This window comes from Quercus lobata, chromosome 10, assembly GCF_001633185.2.
Source record: "Quercus lobata isolate SW786 chromosome 10, ValleyOak3.0 Primary Assembly, whole genome shotgun sequence".
In the NCBI taxonomy this organism is placed as follows: domain Eukaryota; kingdom Viridiplantae; phylum Streptophyta; class Magnoliopsida; order Fagales; family Fagaceae; genus Quercus; species Quercus lobata.
The window spans coordinates 65,496,975-65,517,478 of NC_044913.1; the positions used below are offsets into that span (position 1 = coordinate 65,496,975).

The 20,504-nt window shown below is 35.0% G+C and overlaps 3 protein-coding genes across 11 annotated transcripts; 2 read left to right on the plus strand and 1 right to left on the minus strand.

The window, feature by feature from the left end:
• Positions 1–42: 42 nt before the first annotated feature.
• Positions 43–16,600, plus strand: LOC115965349 (putative disease resistance protein RGA4). 9 transcript variants are annotated; one of them, XM_031084551.1, is made up of 12 exons: positions 43–1,468; positions 1,761–1,868; positions 2,131–2,219; positions 2,403–2,712; positions 4,145–5,459; positions 5,576–5,674; positions 5,761–5,899; positions 6,258–6,402; positions 6,536–6,788; positions 14,544–14,788; positions 15,432–15,644; positions 16,045–16,600. In XM_031084551.1, exon 1 carries the CDS (start codon positions 341–343, stop codon positions 1,427–1,429), a length of 1,089 nt encoding a protein of 362 aa, XP_030940411.1. In that variant the 5' UTR covers positions 43–340; the 3' UTR covers positions 1,430–1,468; positions 1,761–1,868; positions 2,131–2,219; positions 2,403–2,712; positions 4,145–5,459; positions 5,576–5,674; positions 5,761–5,899; positions 6,258–6,402; positions 6,536–6,788; positions 14,544–14,788; positions 15,432–15,644; positions 16,045–16,600. The 9 variants fall into 9 exon arrangements, with proteins under 9 accessions (XP_030940411.1, XP_030940407.1, XP_030940409.1 ...); XM_031084547.1 differs by having other exon boundaries at positions 4,145–4,798; positions 4,962–5,674; XM_031084549.1 differs by having other exon boundaries at positions 4,145–4,257; positions 4,962–5,674.
• On the minus strand, positions 12,986–13,840 carry LOC115965255. The gene has a single exon (XM_031084425.1). It carries the CDS (start codon positions 13,838–13,840, stop codon positions 12,986–12,988), a length of 855 nt encoding a protein of 284 aa, XP_030940285.1.
• On the plus strand, positions 14,614–16,203 carry LOC115965256 (cytochrome P450 72A68-like). Its single transcript, XM_031084426.1, has 3 exons — positions 14,614–14,622; positions 15,432–15,644; positions 16,045–16,203. Exons 1-3 carry the CDS (start codon positions 14,614–14,616, stop codon positions 16,201–16,203), a joined length of 381 nt encoding a protein of 126 aa, XP_030940286.1.
• Positions 16,601–20,504: the final 3,904 nt, after the last annotated feature.

Below are 20,504 nucleotides of genomic sequence, written 5' to 3' on the forward strand. Positions count from 1 at the left end.
AGGAAAATTAGAGATAACACATTTGGAACAGTTTGAAGAACCTAACTCAGAATCCATTGTTGTGAATTTAAGGAAGAAGCAACATCTTGAAAACTTGATATTAAAATGGTATCATCAAGATCAAGTAGATAATAATAAAGATGAGAAGTTATTAGAAGGCCTCCAGCCACACCAAAATCTCAAATATTTGGAAGTGTATCAGTATGAGGGTGTGAAATTTTCAAGTTGGGTCTCTTCTCTCACAAATCTTGTTAATTTAAGGATAAAGAATTGTAAGAGATGCCAATATCTACCACCATTGTCTCATCTCTCCTCTTTAAAATCTCTAAGTCTTAAGACGATGAATGATTTGGAGTATATATCCGATAATGATATGAGTAAAGAGGTGCCTGCTTCATCCACAACATTATCAACAACGATCTTCCCATCTTTAAAGTCACTCACAATAGATGCATGTCCTAATTTGAAGGGATGGTGGGGGAGAACAAGGAGGGATTTAGTTGCAACAACATCTGTGTCAACACCAGATTATCAACAAGATCTGTCTCACAACTCATTGCCTTTTTTTCCTCTTCTTTCTTATTTGCAGATTATTAATTGCCCTAAAATGACTTCCATGCCCCTGTTTCCCAATCTCAAAGAATCTTTATATTTAGAGAATGTTAGTTCAAAGCCTTTACAAGAGACAATGTCAATGAATTTTTTAGCTCCTTCTTCATCCTCTTTATTATCCTCTTCTTGTCCTCTCTCCAAATTAACTCGTATGATTTTGGAATCTATAGAAGATATAGAGTCTTTTCAAGCTGAGTGGGCATTATATTCTCTCAAGGAACTACGAATTCAAGATTGCCCTAAACTAACATCTATGTCTGGGGCAGTGCATTATCTCTCCTCCCTCTGTTGGCTATCAATTGACAATTGTGAGGAGTTCGATCCATTAAGAGACATGCATGATGATGGCATGGAATGGCGATGCCTCATTTGCCTTCGTGATTTATATTTCACTGGCATTCCAAAACTAAGGTCTCTCCCTGTGGGTCTTCAATGTATTTCCACCCTAAAACAGCTCAGCATTTCAAACTGTCCCAATTTAAGGATTTTGCCGGAGCTCACCTCACTTGAATATCTTAGGTTTGAAAGATGTGAGCCTAATCAGACATCACTTCTTGAGATTAGTTGTCTCACTTCTTTACGGTCGTTGGTAATTGATGGCTTTCCCAGTTTGATTACTTTCCCCGAATCAATTAGGAATCCGATCTCACTTGAAACGCTTACCCTTTGGGGATGTCCCAATCTCACAACACTACCTGGTGATGGTTTTCTTAAGTCTTTACAAAAACTGGAAATTATTAATTGTCCTCAGTTAGAATTAAAATACAAAAATAAAATCGATAAGGATTTCCCTAATTTGGAAATCGAATGGATCTGAGACCACACCAGCAAATGGCTCTACTTAGTCTTTCACTTGGTACGCATTCTATACTTTCAAAAAAACTTAGCTTTTTACAATTATATTTAATTAGAATCTGTCACTTTTTCAAATTCTATTCTTCGTAGAAAAAATATTATATATATTCAACCCCAATATAATTGAATTGGTATTTTGTTTAGGTTTTTTGGTAATACAAAATCAAAGGTTCTTCTTGTTAAATTTTATTGATCTTTTAGCATCCAAACTGTGTATTGCTTCGAATTTCTACTTTAAAGCGTTATTATCAATATTATTGTTTTAAAGTACATGCTTTGTGTTCTATTAACAGCTTCATGGCGATAATTATCTGAAGAATTTGAATAAGTTTCTAGGGCAATATGGTCATGGGATAAATCACTTGGATAGTTTCAAGGTATGGGAAGTTGATGCAGCTAAGGTATTCAGTTAGACTCATTTATAATCTAATGATTATTGAATTTTTTGGAATAGCATTGGGATTTCCAATTTGTGCTTATCAAAACAATGGTGCTTGAGTTAATCAATTTCCTCTCAAAACAATCAAAAAGTGTCTAACAATTGGAAAAAAGTGAATAGGGGAGGGTTGGCCTTATACTACTCAAAATTAACAATCTTATACTGTTTTAGTAACTTAAATTGTAATGTTTTTAACTCTTCTCACTTTTTGAAATTGGATGTAGAATGAATTGGAAACACAAAATGAAAGGAGGTGTATGTATCTGGGCATATTCAGAACCATATGAAAAAGTGCAACAAGTCAACAGCTAAGGTGATTATCTTGTTTTGGGTTCATTCTTTTTTCCCTCATGAAAAACGTTCGTTCTAGATATGATTCTCATACTAAGAAGGGACCCAAGAGGGAAGATGCATAAATCCACATTTGTTTGTTCATTCTATTGATTTCTATCTTTATATAAATTATGAAATGACACTTTTCTATTACGTTCTTTAGGCAATGTACACTCGGGAAGGCAGTAGTCAGTTTCAAGCCCTTAACGTCTTCAAAAGAGCTACCCTCTATTGTTGTTTGATGGTCAGGAGAAGCATTGGAAACCCCAAGTTCTTTCTTCGGAGCCATTCCTTTTCCTGGCGCAATGCTTCACTTCCGATTCTTCAAAAAAATCAACTGACTTCCACCCTTATCATATATTCCATACGTCACACTAAATAGATTGAAGTCTAGCACCTGTTGATATTTCAACAACATTCTGGTGAATGATCATTATTGATTACTAGCCTCTAGGAAGTGGTTTTATATTCAGGTATTTATCATTTTGTTTTCTTCAACTCTTTATTATCATTGCCTATTTATATCAACAACAAAAAAATCTGGACGTGGTTTTTTGGGTGCTTACATAATTGCTGATTTTGTTCACTGTATAATGATAGCTTAGTTTGGATTAAAAGTATGGCTTCATATTTTGAGTTTAGATATGTAGAAATGCTGGGATGAATTTAATTTATGCACAAGATTTTGTTCACTATATAATGATGCTCGCATTTAGGCTGAAAATTGGTTGGAAATGGTCCAAGACTGCTTGCATCCTAAATTGCATGTATTTCAAAAGGATGTTCTAGTCCAATGCTACTACAAGTCCAAATTCCTCTTGTTTTCTTTGTTAATAAATTATCCAAATTCCTCTTGTTGCCTTCAATTAGAACTATAATTTGTGTGCAGAATATGGAAAAGCTTGAAATATAAATATAGACTGTATGTTTTTAGACCCCTTAAAACACAAGCTGTTTAACCTAGTTATTTAGCCAAGTGATTACTTAGATAAATTATAAAGATCTAGGTTAACACAAATAAATCATATCATGTAAATAATGCGGAAATATAAAGAACACAACGATATAATAACCCAGGAAGACCAAACAAGTAAAAAACCTAGGAAGGATTTAACCTAGTTATCCTCAAGGTAAAATAGATCCACTATGAAAGAATTAAAGTTTTACAATAAGACTTAGACCACTAACATCCTATTGCTATTTCGAGTAACAAAACTTACTACTACGACCACGTGACAACTTTGAGTCCACAGACTACTTCTTTCCTTGATCCACAGCAACCACAAGTTCTCCCACTTGTGACTTTAAGACTCCACTCAAAGGTTTCTTTAAGCTCTTGAAACGACAAATGAAGTGATCACCAAGTTCTAGAAATCAATCTTGATCTTGATAACCCTAAATGTGTATAAGGGTAAACACCTCTAGATCTCACAAAAGATTCACACACACATCATATTAACAACTTCTAAAACATGGCTAGGGTTTTTCCTTTTATACTTGAAACAAAATACAAAACCCTACACGTCATATGGGCTTGGGCTAAGTTGGAAATTTTGCACAAAAAACAATCTGCCCAAGGTTTGATCAATCAAGCCTTGTAGATTTACTCCTGTAAATTCTGCAATCACTCGATTCCAACTTTACACATAAACACACTTTGAGCAGCCTAAATCTAGACTCTAAGTTTTGGTCATGGTTTGCCAACACATTACACATTGAAGTTCTAATATATTTAGTTCCTAAAGTCTTAGAACCTAACATAGCCCAATGTTTGGAATTATATAATTTCCTTCAAGGTGAGTCGATACTGCAATTACGTAAACCTCTAATCAAAAAATCAGTGGTAAATCCTTTTTTTCCTTTCATTTATACGCTTATTTTTGTATGTTCTCAAACTTATTTCAGGTAGTTTGGCATGGATGAAGATAACAACAAGGTGTTAATAGAACAGATTTTCCTTTACAAGAATGGCTTCATTATGTGAGCAGCTGATTCCTTGGATATTTAATGAATTTTTAGTAAGCTATTGAAAATTTTAATCCCAATTAGGTAATTATTTCAACTCACTATATTTATTTCTTAATTAAAACAGGTTGGCCATGATTCTTAGTTTGTGGCTTTAGTTTCTGTAACTCACTTCACTCTGTAACCATATGAATCATAAAATGGATACTAAAAATCATGTTGTTCTCTACAATGTAACTATAAATTTTTATTTAGTTTTATCATCATTATATTGTTATCTAGGAACTAGGAAGGGAAAAAAAAAATTGTTTTTCACTTAGGCAGATGCTTCATAACATCAATATTATTGAGAAAAAAAAAAAACCTTGAGATCTGGTTAATTGATTCAAAGGGATTTAACACAACTACATTCTTGCATTAGTGCATCTCCTTTCTAAGTTCTCTTTGAATTTACCAAATACAGGCTCACTTCATTCTTACTTTTTGTTTCAGGTTTAGTGAATTCATCAGTTATTGAATTCTGTATGTAGAAACTTTGAATTTGGAAACAAATAGTTTTTAGTGAATCTACTGCAACTACAAGAAGATAAAGTGGTGCAAATCTTGCTCCTATCTTTATATATCTTATTTCAAAGATTAGGTTATATAGTTCATTTGTTTTGAATTTTTGGAAATTTGATTGCAAGATGGTTGAAATAGTATTATTTTCCTCTCTTTTCCTTCTTTTGAAGTTAATTCTCAAACTTATTTTTGATAGGTTGAATTGTATGAAGACTATAGCTTGGTGTTAGCAGCAAGATTACTTCCTATCTTCAATTAAAGTTCAATTTCATGGTGATGGGCTCTTGGACCTTTCAGCAACCCTCTGTCAAACCTAAGCTTATTGCAAACGTTTCTCTTTGTGTAATTTTTTCCATAACATAACAAGCTTGTGAGGAATGTCTTTTTTTTAATGCTTTTCAAATTGTAACTCTTTTACCTATATACCCTATCAAAAAAAAAAAAAAAAAAAATCTTTTACCTAATACCTTTTTTTTTTTGGAGTCTTTTACCTATATACTTGATAGTACTTTAAAACATACATGTGAACTTAATTACAAGAACTATCATAAGACATATTTTATAGGGATTAAGAATCTAGCACATGCCGGTTATTTAGAAGAATCAGATAATCTGAAAAAATTTCTATGGAAATTTGATTAAAGGGATGTATCGCTTGGATAGTTTCATGATTTGAAAAGCTGATGTAGCTAAGGTACTCAATTAGATTCGTCTATTATCAAATTTGAAGAATCCTAAGCTTTGGCAAGTAAACATATACAGAATAGGTAATGAACCTTGTATACACTTCTGTTATGTTTTACTATGCAGTTCTTGAGGTTGAAAAGGGAGTATTTGAGGTACATTCTACCTTGGCTGACACTCATCTAGGAGGCGATGATTTCGATATGGTTGAGACGAGAGAAATAGGTAGATCTTTAGCTTATATTCTTTGTTTTCTAATATATAGTTACTTGTCACTAAATTACACCCTTATGTTCTAATATTTTTAATAGAGAATAGTTGATTGGCTTATTGAAAAATTTAAGAAAGATAAAGGCATAGATCCTCTGAACGACAAGCAAGCTCTTCGTCTCACAAAGATTGCTGAGAAAGCGAAGTTGGAGTTGTCATCTCTACCAATATCAATATTAGGTTTGTGGCTATTTCTATGCCTTCTTTCTTTATGTTGATCTCTCTCTCTCTCTTTACCATAATCACAGAGAAAAAAACATTTGCTTTTCCAGTTTTCCTTTCATCATTTCCATTGCAGATAGCTTAACACACATTGACACCACCTTGAGAAGTGTCAAATTTGAAGAAATGTGTTCAGATTTGTTAGACCAGTATGCCTTTTGACAATTGAAATTATTACTCTTATGATTTCGCACTATGCATGTTCAGAAATAGAATAACTCTCATATGTAATATCATTGTATTTTTTTTTTTTAATTGTCATCACTTTAGTTTTCTTTCTATTGATTTTGAACTCTCTTTTTCTATCATCTGGTAGTCTACTTGCCTCATTGGATTACAACTGCAATTGACTTTCTCATAGGCTTTGAGCACCATTTGAAACATTTGAAACTTCCTTGAGAGATGCAAAGCTTTCCTTCAAAGATATAGATAAAGTTGCTGTTCTTGGGGCTGCCATTCAGGTTTGCCCTTTTCTTGTTATTCTGGTTTTTTTTTTTTTTTTTTCTTCACTTATTTTTGTTACTTTTATTTCCAAACTCTTGTTTTTTAGCTGGAGAAGTTAATAACAATGTGCTCTTGTATGTCTCACCATAGAAGGACTTGAAACTTTAGGGGTTGCAGTGACAGAGATTATCCCAAGGAACACAACCTCACCAACTTCCAAATCAGAGGTGTTCTCCACCATAGCAAATGGACAAACCAGTGAAGGGATTAAAGTCTATCCGGGTGAGAGAGTTCTTTATCTATCTAAAAAATGGATGAGAGAGAGTTAGTGAAGGCCAACAAATCCCTTGAAAGCTTTTCCTTAGACGCCAAAACCAATGTGAGCACCATGCCAAGTGATGAGGTATGTATTTGCAAAAACTATCGTTTCGAAGAGAATTTGGTTTTTTTCCAAACTAGATATAACAAGTCTTAGTTCTTAACAGACGACATGAATTAGAATCTGGTAGTTGAAAATGTTGTGGCCAGAGATATAATTAATGAGTTTGAATAAGCCTGAATCCCAAACTATCTTTGGTAAATCTAATTATTTATTTATTTGAGAAATAACTAATATATATGAAATTGCAGAAATATAAGAGATATTTTGTCACCAAACACCAAGTAAATGAAGAAAATTTTACACTAATTAGTGGAATATGCTGCTTACATATATTATAGTTCTAGAACCATAGCCATTGGTAGAGGCAGCAAATTCCCCCCCCCCCCCCCCCCTTCCCTTTTTTATATGCTAATTTATATATAGACAGAAAATTGCTTTTATGTCTTAATTTTTGTAACTTCAATTTGTTTTCTTTTATTTTATATTAATTACCCCTTTCAATTATGCTACCATGTTCTACAAAAAACCTTCATATCCCCTTTTCTGAAATCTCAGCATTTCAAGCATCTACGTTTTTCAATTTAAAAATAAAAAATCTATGTTTATCACATGTCAACCAAGATAAAAGGAAACGTTCATAGTTTATATTAGTACTTATAAACCTAACCTAATTATGTTACTAAACCCCATGTTTGTATGTGCAAAATAAGAATGTTCCAGACGTTATATATCTTATTTCATAGATTAGGTTACATGGTTCATTTGTTTGCTTTCCATTTAGAGAAGTTGAAGGTTATATATTACATTTCTTATCTTTTTAAATCCATGTGGAATCAATAGTTTTGTCCAGATTAGATTATTGTTATCACTTGAGTAAAAAATGTTGTACCCTAGTTTGGAGCAGCATGATTTATCTTTAAAGTGATATTGTACAAATCACCAAGTTTAACACAAAAACACTTCTGTACTGAACTCCATAGCTAAGTCTCAAATGTCCGTCTAGCATATGTTTGTGATCAAAAAACTTATAGGCACAGTACAATAATCACAATAGGGAATAGTTTGCATTTTGGTTATCAATAATACTATAGACACAAACTATTTTACAAACTTTTTTACAAACTAATGATGTGGTGAGTGATCATTTGTAAGTGAAAAGATGATATTAGTAATGGACCTAGATGAGAACCAGTAAGAATTTGCCACATTAAAAATTTGTAAAAATGTTATGAAATAATTTGTGATTGTAGCAGTTCTCATAACTTAAAAGTGACAATATTTTTTCAGATGGGTAGTTAATGGGCAAAGTAGGGTTCAAACTACATACACTAGGCACCACAAAGAATATGATTATTGCTAGATACTACCTTTGATTAATTAATTCAAAGTCATTATAGAAAATACTACCTTTGATCTATTGCTTAAAATATGATTTTTTTTTTTTTTTTTTTTTGGAAGAGAAACTTGTATTTCATTACAAGAAAAGGAGTACAATAGAGGCCAAAAACTAACATAAACAACTTAGGCCAGATTGACATAAGTGAACTAAACAGGGCGGGATAACACCCTTCCAAATATTGGAAGCTTGATCACACTTAGCAAATTGGGCTAGCTCATTAGCAGCCCTATTGTAATCCCTTTTCACGTGACAGAACTTACAGCCATCAAAAACAAATGCTACGGACTGAATGCTTTGCACAAGATGTCCCATTATGCCACCATTGCTGACTTGAGAAACTGCTGCAATGACCAAAGAGGCATCAGATTCGAAGATCACCTTTGAAAGGTTCAATTCCTGAGCTAAGAGAACACCGTGCTCCAAAGCCAAAAATTATGTCCACTTCGCTGGGTAGTGCATGGGCAGAGCCTTACAGAGAGTAACAACAACCACACCCAACTTGTCTTGAATGACAACTCCTACACCAGAGACACCACTACCATCAATGGAAGAGGCACCATCCACATTAACCTTGAAATAGCCCGGCAGGGGATCAACCCAGCCACATTATGGGGACGGAGGAGAGGGAAAGTCCCATGAGGTGGCCTCCCTGAAATCCTCAACCAAGTTCTTAGCTATCTCCAAAACTTGCAAAGGCAGCATACTGTTCTCATCGTGGACGAGCTTGTTCCTATTGCACCAAATCCACCAAGCAATTGCAAAGAAAAATTCCATGCACAAAACAAACAAAGAAGAGCAAGGATGGAGTACTAAATCATTGAAATCTGTTGCTTTTAGTAGCAAATCAATAGGGCAGTCTTGCCAAAGGGACCACATTGAAAGAGCAAAATCACAAGAGATTAACACATGAAGAAGGCTTTCAAGTGCCTCATCACAGATTGGACAAACATAACAAGTTTGAATACCTTTAGCAACCACTTTTATGAGTACGGGGAGGCCATTTACATAAGCCCGCCAAGAGAAAATATTGATTTTTTCCAGAAGCTTTATAGACTAGATTTTCCTCCAAATCCGAGCATTTGAATCACTAAAGGAACATTCCCCTTCATCCCTTGAGTCAAGGAGTTTGCTTGCGACAAAATAGCACTTTTAACTGTGAACTCACCCCTCTTATTCCCTATCCAAATGAGCTTGTCATTAGGAAGATTGTAACTTAGGGGGATTTTTAAAATGATATCAGCCTCAAAAGGGAGGAAGAGGGCACGGATAGTCTCTAACTTCCACCATCTAGTCATTGGATCAATAAGAGGTGAGACCATGGAGTAGTCCTCAAAAGGGCAAGAAGGAGAGATGACTTTGTAGGTCGAGGGGCTTGGGAGCCATTTTTCATCCCAAATGTGGATTAGACGTCTATTTCCAACTCTCCATCTTGTACCACTACGCAAAACCTCTAGGCCATTAAAGATATTTCGCCAGGTGTAAGATGGGCTGCTACCTAGACTTGCATGGAGAATATCACAAAAGGGAAAATATTTCGCCTTATGAATATAGGCTGCCAAGGAACTCGGGTTTGTGAGGATTCTCCAAGCCTGTTTTGCGAGCAAGGCAAGATTGAAAACTTGCAAATTTTTAAAACCCATTCCCCCTTGCGACTTAGGCATGCATATAGTTTTCCAACCAACCCAGGCCGTTTTGGTCTCTTGGTGTTTTTGCCCCCACCAAAAGCTGCTCATCAATTTTTCAAGATCATCACATAGAGTCTTTGGAAGTTGAAAGCAACTCATTGTGTAAGTGGGAATGGCTTGGGCCACTGCTTTAATAAGAACTTCCTTCCCACCCATAGAGAGCAAATTACCCTTCCAGCCTGTTAGCTTCTTGCTTATCTTCTCTTTAATCTCTGCAAAGACAAGCTTCTTGGATCTACCAATGATTGAGGGGAGGCCAAGGTACTTTTCATGATTTGAGTCTTGCATTGACCCAAGGATGTTTATAATCTCATCTTTAAGCTCTTGGGAAGTATTTGGGCTGAAAAAGATAAGATTTGTCTATGTTGATCTTTTGCCCGAAGCTAACTCATACATACTAAGAATTTCTTTTAGCTTACTACACTCAGTACCATTGGCTCTACAAATGAGGAGGCTGTCATCAACGAAGAAAAGGTGAGTGATTCTTGGAGCCCCCTTACAAATGGAGATGCCATTCAACTAGTTGATCCTTGCCGCATCATGAATAAGGGCCGAGAAACCTTCCGCGCATAGAAGGAATAAATACGAGGATAGTGGGTTGCTTTGTCATAGCCCCCTAGTAGGCATAATGCTCCCATACGTTGTGCCATTAATAATGACAGAGTAAGACACCGAGAATATGCAATTCATCACTAGATTGATCCAATTCTCATTAAAACCCATCTTCCTCATAACTTTTTCAATAAAGCTCCATTCTACTCTGTCAAAAGCTTTACTCATGTCTAGCTTTGCAACCATGAAACTATCTTGCCCACATTTCTTGTGATTCAAGTAGTGCATAATTTCATAAGCCACCAAAACATTATCTGTGATAAGCCTGCCAGCTGTGAATGCACTTTGATTTTCTAAAATAATATAGGGAAGGATAGGTTTGAGATGATTAGCTAGAGTTTTAGAAACAAGCTTATAAACCACATTGCATAGACTAATTGATCTAAATTCAGTCATTCTTTGGGGATTATTGGTTTTTGGCACAAGAGCAATATTGGTTTTATTGATATCAAATAAAGACATGCCAAAGTTAAGAACATTTAGGACCATATTAGAAACATTAGTGCCTACAATATTCCAATATTTTTGGAAAAAAAAGGCAGACATACCATCAGGGCCGGGCGATTTCAATGGATGTAGTTGCTTGAGGGCCGAGACTACTTCTTCCCTAGTAAAGGCTCTTGAAAGCTCTGAGTTCATTTCAGGAGTAACCAAGGTTAGGATGAGAGCAATTACACTCTTTGACTGACTTGGGTGGGAGGTGGTATATAATTCCTCAAAATAGGAAATGGCAGCTCTGGCAATAATGTCTTGATCCCCACATTAGTTACCATGTTTGTCCTAGATTCCCAAGATTGTATCCTGCTTCTGTCTTTCAGAGGCCCTTGCATGAAAAAGCTTAGTATTCTTGTCACCCTTTTTGAGCCAGTGGGCTTTGGAACGCTAGCCCTAGTAAATCTCCTCACTATCAAGGAGATCATTAATTTCCTTTTGTGCTCGGTTTATCTCCTTACCCAAAGACCCATCATTATCAAGCTAAATTAAGGAACTAAGCTTCTTTCTTTTTTCTTGAATTGCCTTTGGAATTTGCCCAAATGTAGCAGAACTCCAAGCCTTAAGGTCAGCTGCACAAGCAAAGAGAACAGACGCAATCCCACTAGGCGAACTCAAAACACTACCTAAGCACCAAGCCGCTGCAATAATTTCGTTACATTCCTCTTTCTTTGTCCACATAGACTCAAAATGGAACCGGCAAGCATGTGGCTGTTTGGGGGTCTTAGGATCAGATAAATACAGAGCGCAATGGTCCAAGGTAGAATCAACTAAATGGTAGACTCTGACCTCACCAAATTTTTCCACCCAATCACTAGTAGCAAATACTCTATCAAGCCTGAGATACATCCTACTGGCTCCTTCCTACATATTAGACCAGGTAAAGTCAAGCCCAACATAGCCTAGGTCCTTAAAGCCACAGTAGTTAACCACATTTCTAAACTTTTCCATCTGTCCTTAGGAACACAACAGCCCACCTGATTTCTCCTCCAAAGATGAAATCTCATTGAAGTCTCAAAAAAAAATCCAAGGAAGCTGGTACTGATTTTTTAATTAAGCAAGTAAATCCCATGAAAATTGTCTCAAGTGAGCCTGATGGCCATAGAACCCTATAATTCTCCATTTAAAATTTGAGTTTGCCTATGTGCCTACCGCATCAATGTGATGATTACTAAAGCTTTTAATTTCCAAGTCAATCTCCCTTGTCCAAAGGAGTGCCAGACCTCCACTACGACCACAACTTGAAACAAAAAGCCCATTTGCAAAACCAATTCGATTTCAAGTTCTTTCCATACGTTTCGATTTTAACTTATTTTCCGATAGGAAAACTATTTTGGGAGCCCACTGTCGCACAAAATCGTGCAACGTTCGAACTAACTGTGGGTTCCCAAGCCCCGAGCAATTCCATCCTAACGAATTCTTGGCTCTCAGTGGCACTGCATAGCAGTTGCTGCCAATATATCATCTTTACTGGGACTTCCAACAAGACCAACACACTTCTTTCTTCTAAAGACTTTCTCCTCGCTATCTGAGAAAATTTGAGAGCCAAGCCTTTTCAAACCTAGAATTGAGCTTTGGGATTCAAAGACCTTACTTTGGGCTAGTCCTTGCTCCCTAGCAAGTTTCTTTATTTGGCCCCTTCCAGCTTGGGCCTTCGTAACTCCCTGATTAGCTTGTTCACCACTTATTTCATGTGCTTAGACCAAAACCGTGGGCTTATGTAGGCTTGTAACTTCGGTTTGGTCTTTTAATTCATGTGCATTTTGGCCCATATTTGAAACTGTATCACTAACTAACACCCCAATACCAGATGTTTCCATAGGGATTGGCATAGACTCTCCATCATGTGGGACCCCTACCTGCCTCACAACCTATAAACCGACATCCAAGTTGTCTAATCCCACCCTACTTTCTGCTGCCTGGCACGCTGAAGTGCCTTTAACATCACGTCCCCTCATTAGATCAGTTTTGCTTGAATCTTGTGCATTTTTTGAATTTTGAACGCAGCCATTGTTAGAGCATTCTCTACCCTAAGCTTCCAGAGAGGGCTGGAGTGTATTCTCAAACATTTGGTCTTTTCCACCACTTTGGTTATCACTACCAGCACTATGGCAACCATTAGAGAAGCATCTCGGTCTGCCATTTCCACCTTTAGACTTTCCAAACACCTTTAGCCAGTCACCATATTGGGGTGTTGCGTTCTGTCTATCTAAGCAAGCATGACAATGTTTATCATCATGACCCATCTTGCCACAAAGAAAACAAAACGTTGGCAACCTTTCATATTTGTAATGAACCCAATACTTATCACCATCCATGCCCACTACATTTCTTCCTTTGCGTAATGGCTTATAAATGGAAAGATCAACTCTTATGCGCATGAATTTTACTTCCTCAGATTGGTTAGCTCGCTTGTCAATCTCACTAAAGCGTCCCATGCTATTCCCAATATCACGGCCTACCCCCTCAGACATGAGCTCAAATGGTAAGCCCCATAGTTGCACCCAAAACGGGGAGTGAGTGAAGACAATGTTTTCTGATGTGAGACCCTTTTTCCATCTGTATAAAAGTAGTAGATTGTTTTCAAAATTCCAAGGCCCACTGTTTTGAACCCATTCCATCTGATAGCGAGAGCTGAACTTGAATTGCAAAGTGTTATTTCCTACTTCAATTATTCGTAGCTTTGAACCCATTTTCCATGCTGCTCGTAGTGTGCTTTTTAGAGCTCTTTGGTTCTGTTGTCTGTCCGAAAGTAGCCTTCCAAACAGGCTTAAAGAGCATTCGTCCAAAAGGTCTACTCTGCTGTTAGCTATAATTGATATTTCTGCTTCTTCTTCCTTGGTGAGACAGAGCTTTTGAAGACTGTTAACTACGTCTTGTTCCATTATGAAGGAGAGTATGTATCTAAGAGTGTGAGATGCCCCACTAGGGGGAGAAAGAGACTACCAAAAAGGAGAGGACAAAATTCTCTTACTAGAGGAGAGAGAGAGAGACTCCTATGAGGGAGAGGGAGTTCCGCTTAAAACATGATTGACCAAAAATATTGTGTGCAAATAAGATTCTAAGTACATTCAAACATAATTAATGCTAGTATAGCAAATAATATTATATGTCCATTTTCTTCTTCTTCTTCTTTTTTAAATTCTATCTCTATAAAAAAAATTAACTTAAAAACATCTATAGCAATCAAATTAAAAAAGGAAAAAGAAATAGTTATAAAGCATTTAACTACTTTGAATTCATTATATAAATGAGAGGGTAATTCTTTGTTGGCAATTTGACATATATTACAAACCGCATGTGTATTATAAGCATATTTGGGATTCTATCAAAAACAATATAGAGTAATAATATAGACGTAACATTTTTTTACTGTTATTAAAGTGGTAAATTGTTAGTAATTTTTCTCTTACAAAAATGGTTATTGATTTTCATATGGGCTATATATCATTAGTAAATTGTCATTTGCAACAGCTGTGAAAAAATTTGTGTAGAAAGTTACGTATGGAGATTTGTTGAACAATATAATGCCAATAATCTTGTTTCTATTTATTATAGTTTAAACAATTTACATTGTGATTGCTACAGCTTATGTTACCTGCATTTTATCAAAGTTGCATTGATATGATTAGCTAGTGGGAGAGGTTGACCTCTAAAAATGGATCCTGTGAGTTAGACGTATGGCCTTATCTTGAAAACATGTCAAGCGATGTGATTTCAAGAACAGCATTTGGAAGTAGCCATAAAGAAGGAAGAAGAATATTTGAACTTCAAAAAGAGCAAGCACAACTCTTTGTAAAAGTATCACAATCTGTATACTTTCTTGGACTAAGGTAGTGATTAAACATTCAACTTTGAAACTTAGTCAAGTTTGGTTCCTTACCCCCCCCCCCCCCCCCAAAAAAAAGTCAAATTTGATTTTTATTGAGATAGGATTAACCAATTACAATTCAGTTTATTGAAATTTTATCGTATCTATTAAAAAAAAATATATATATATATATATATATATATTTATATATGCTAATTTTTTTATAGGAATGTGTTATTTTTTAATATAACAAGATTTCAATGAATTTCAACATATGCTTGGCCCACCTTCCAAATAAAAATTCTCATGCATCTGAAGTCTGATTGTTGTTTTAAAAATCAGTAAGGTCAAAAAATTGATTTTGGCCCCAATTCCCAGGTTAACTCGGTTTTTGACAAATTTTGGGTGATTTTACTAGATTGGATTGGCTCCGCTTCCTAGTTGTATTGGTTAGTTCTGTTCGGTTTTTAAAACCATGTCTCCAATGAAAACAAAATTCCAAATTTTATTGTTTATTTAGAAACGAAATTGGTTATAACCTACTTTCCTGAACATCTCATCAAACACAAAAATTAACATAGATCATCACATTATAATTAATACAATTTCCGTTTCTGTGTCTTCAATCTTCTCAATTTACTAATGGCTAATATTTATCCATGCAGGTTTTTACACACAGGAGAATGAAGGAAATTGAAAGAGAAGTACAAGACTTACTGATGGGAATCATTAACAAAAGGGAGAAGGCATGCAAAGGCAGAAATGACGACTTATTAGGCATACTAATGGAATCAAATTCTAGAGAGATTAAGGAATTTGGTAATAAGAAGAGTGTTGGAATCAAACTTGACTTTGATGGGTTAAATCGCCTTAAAATTGTAAGTATTCCCTAAAGATTCAAATTTTTCTTTATTTTCCCATAAAATTTATATGTAATGTCTTTCGAAGATGAAATATTCACATCCATGAATATTCATGTCAATATTAGTTAATTGATCAAGTAAAACCCATTTTCTATTGAGTTCATGATAGTCAGCATACTCATTTTTTGTTCGAGTTGGCACTTGGTAGTATAGACTATAGACCACTAATTTGAGTGCAAACCTCGCATTTGACTAGGTTTGTAGATCGAGTAATAAATTTTGTTTCAAATTTTATCAATCATAAATGAGCTTCCAAATCGAATACTCTTCAAGAGGAAAATTTAATGAACTTATTTTATTTTACAAAATTTTTTAAGAAATGCACTTTGGTAATAGTTGGTTATCCATGGCGTAGGTAACCATGATATTGAATGAGGCTCTGAGGTTGTACCCACCAGCAGCTTCGCTACTTCGAAGAGTTCACAAGGAAACCAAGCTGGGAAATATGATTATACCAGCTGGAGTGGAGATTACTCTACCAAAAATCCTAGTCCACCATGATTATGAACTGTAGGGTGAGAATGCAAAATAGTTTAAGCCGGAGAGATTTTCAAAAGCCATTTCAAAGGCAACAAAGGGCCAAGTATCATTCTTTCCATTTGGTGGGGGTCTGAGGATATGTGTTGGTCAAAACTTTGCTCTGGTAGAGACCAAGATGGCTTTGCCACTCATTTTTCAAAACTTCTCATTTGAGATGTCCTCATCCTATGCTCATGCTCCTTGCTCAATCATAACTCTTCAACCTCAATTTGGCGCCCACGTTATATTACATAAGATATAGTACCACAAAGTTGTTCCAGTTAAGCAAGATTTATCACCATCGTGCCTCATGGCTTATTTGGTGTTCTATTTATTATTTAGTGATTAAAATCTCATTTTCTAAAGAACAAGAAACAACATATTATGATTTCCACTCTATTATATTATGTTTGTGTTTCTACATCCATTATTGCATTAATTGAAGGAAACAATGTTGAATAATGTTAAAAATATATATAATTAGAAATATACATCATTATTATTGGTATATTTTCATTTTTAAAGTATAATGTTAATTTTTTAATCCTATCCAAATTAAAAACCCTTTTACCGATTATAAAATCTCGATTTTAACAACTTTATTGCAAAGGCTAGAGTATATGATGCTAGTAGAAAATTAATGAATTTCCCTTAAGCGTTCTAAAATTGAAATATTACACATAGGGAGGCAAAAATTCCATTAATCTCTTTGGACTCAGCCAAAAAACTAAGGAAAAAAGGGGAAGAGAATGAATTCTCCGAACTAAAGCAATTTATTTAAGAAATGCCAACCAAATTTTCTAAGCACCCTTCTGCAAATCAACCACCTTCTTCCAGGAGTCTCGGCTCGATATCTCGTCCCACCATCTGCCCACATTTTCTCTCGAAGTGAATGAATTGCCCTTATTAGTGTCATTGACCAAAAACTGAGTGTTGGGCAAGTGTGAAAGATCTGCCAAATAAAATTCATCACTAGCCAAGAACTGAGCCTCCCTGAGCCTCTTTTCATAGATGTCAAGCACTTACAATAGCTTCTCTTCATTCTACTTGAAAACTACTTTGTCTTGCTTGATATTCATTCGAGGCACAAATGCAAGTTGAAACACCTGTTGGGTCCCAAACAATATTATTACAAATATAAGCAATCCAAAATAACAATTACACATAAGAACACAAAATTTACGTGGAAAACCCTTTATGTGTGTATGTCTCTCGGCTAAAAAAAATCTCTTTTATTTTTCTTTGCTTTCACACACACATACTAATTATCTTTTTCAACGGTGGCGACATTTTGCTCTCTCCTTTTTATTTTTTTCTCCGTGCACAGCTCTCTCTTAGCTATCTTCTTTTTCTTTAAGCGGCTCCCTCTTGGCTGCTCTCCCTTCTTTTTCTTTCTTGTGCGGCTTTGTCTTTCTTTACTCTTGCACATACTCTCTTTATGTCTTCTCAAAGGCAGTAGTACCTTGCTCTCTCCTTCCCTTCATGTCTAGTATTGAAGCCATACAAATCTATCCAAGAAACAAGTAAAGGTGGGTAGTTCATTAAAGCTGGACAGATTCCCGACAGATATCTTGACAAATGTATCTATCAAGGTCTCGACAGATAACTTGATAGCTATATCTATCAAGAATTATGAAATTTAGATTTCCAAATTTGATTTTCGGCCCATGCTGACATGTATGTGTAGGGTTTATTTTCTCACAACCCTAGACATATATAAGGCTTATTTTATAGGCCATCACACATGAGAATACATGGAGAACACATGCAAAAAGTGACCAAGTGCCTTATTGTCTCTGAAAGAAGCTATTGCATCTTTGCGCCTTAGGGTTTTGTAACCAAGTGCTTCTTGATCTTCATTGTTGATGGAGTGAAGACCTTTGCAGCTAACAATCATCCCCAAGTTGGTGTGTTAGTCACGTACTGGGATCCGTACAAAAAGGGTGGCATTCATATATTGAAGAGTTCAGAGGTTCTGAAGCAGTAGAAGGTTTCTGCTATAAGTTCATCTACGGGGATTGTAGAGTCTAGGGACAAAAGTTTTGTACTAGATCTAAAACTTATCTTTACTATAGTGGATTGCTTTTCTGGAAGATATCCCTACAAGTTTTTTATTGTGAAACTAGTTTGTTTCATTGGTTTTCCTAAATTATCATATCTTCTCTTATTTAATTTTTTGCTGTGCATGATATTGATGTTTGTTTGTTTTAACAAGGTTGTTTCAAAATAAATCTAATTAACAACTTGGGTTTAAAAATTATTAATTCTAAAACTTGTTAGATCCAAACACACACGTACACTAAACAAGTCTAACCAATTTTAAATTTCAAAAATAAGTTAAGACAGTTTAGTGATCACACATGTATTCCTAGTAATGGCCAAATCACACTGTACTTGCACATGTATCAAAAGTAGCAAAGAATATTGCGTGTTGTGTGTGAAAAACCTCGCAAAATTGCATAAGTGTCTACATGTTATGACGATTTGAGATATGAGAAAATCACTTTAGCTCACACATAATCATAACTACTTGATAGAGACTATCACCTTCGAGGTATATCCTATAACTCCTACATCTCTTATAAGACACGCTTGCAATCATATATAAAGCATTAACAAGACAAGATAGAATTAACAAGTTTTAAACAATATCAACAAGGGGATGGTAACTCTTTTTAAACAATATCAACAAGGGGATGGTAACTCACATTATAAAAAGGGTAATCAAGTCAGGCATAAACCCTAATTAGAACCAATTTAAAGGCTCCCAGAAAGGAAGAAGCGTCTTTAGTAAAGACAACCATCTTTCCCACCATATATAGATCTAAACCAAAATTATAGCCTAAGTTTGTTCTCATTTTTTGAATTCTTTTTTGTTCACTCTTGACACACACCTTCCCCTAATATTATTTTTTGCAATTATTTTCTAAAGCTATTGTCTCGCAATTTCTTGAATTTTTTTTTACATTCTTATTTTCTTAACCTACTTTCTCGTACTTCTCATTTTTTTTCTTGACTTATTTTCTCACAACATCATCTACTTCTAAGATCACCTCTGGAAAGTTTTAATTACTCTTAAACCATTTTTTTCACAATATTTAAGGGGTTTGAATTTTTTTTTTCTGCATTTACTCTTTTTGTTTTCTTTTTTATTTTTGGTTTCTGATTTTTTGGTTGTATTTATTCTTTTTTCATTGGTTATTTGGAAACGAAAATATGTGTTATGGTTTTACTGGAAGGAATATAATGAGGGTTTGTTTAGATTTAAAGTGGATGATGGATGTCTCTTTATTAGAGAAGTTTGTAACATATTTAGCGTATAAACCATTCCTGGAAAACAAAATTATACTTTGTGTAGATCGAGGTACGTATTTTATAACTTGCAAGTTATTTTCCCCTTTAATTTTGATACAAATGTAGCAACCTCTAAATGCTCTTTTAGTTGCTTTCGAAGCATCATGAAGATTCATATATATGTATGATTGAACCTGAGGATTCGGTGATGGCTTGATGGAATTCTCATTTATGGAGAATTGACTCAAATGCAATTAACATTTTAGCCCTAAAAAAAAAAAAAAAAAATATCACTCTAACTGACTCACTGAATGCATTGGTTATTTTGTTGACCCTCAAAGTTATTAGTATTAGTATTAACTAATATACCAAATATATTAGGCATCTGGAACAAATGGATTGCCCATTTAATTTTGATGTACAACCTTGTGCTGAATCAATCTTCTGTGCTTTTTTTAATCTTTTTTCTTTCTTTCCATACTACAAGTTTTAATTGTTCAATTAAATGCTATAATAATACTTAAATTTATTAATTAATAGATACATGGACCCTTCCATAAAAAAATAAAAAGATTTTAGCCAAAAAAATATAAAGTATAAAAAAAGAAAAGAGAACACCAAGAATTTACGTGGTTCAGTTTGGCCTATGTCCACGGGTGGCAACAACAAGAAATTTCACTAGCAAATTTGGAGAATACAAAACGATGTAGACACATTCTCACAAAACTCAAACCCCAATACACCCAAAATTATTTTCTCTCAAAGACAAAGTTTCTTACCTCCATAAAATGTTTGGGATTGAATACAAAATTTGAGGCTAAACCTAAAATAAGTAGAAGATTTCCCTTCTCTGGAATTCTTGTACAACACTCATTAAAGTGGTCTCTCACTATGAGCTTTTGCCACACCTCTTTGTATCACCCAACTTGTTAGACTTGCCACACAAATCAAGTAAGAGAGCAACATATATATATTTGACTAAGGGAGAATACAAATCATCTG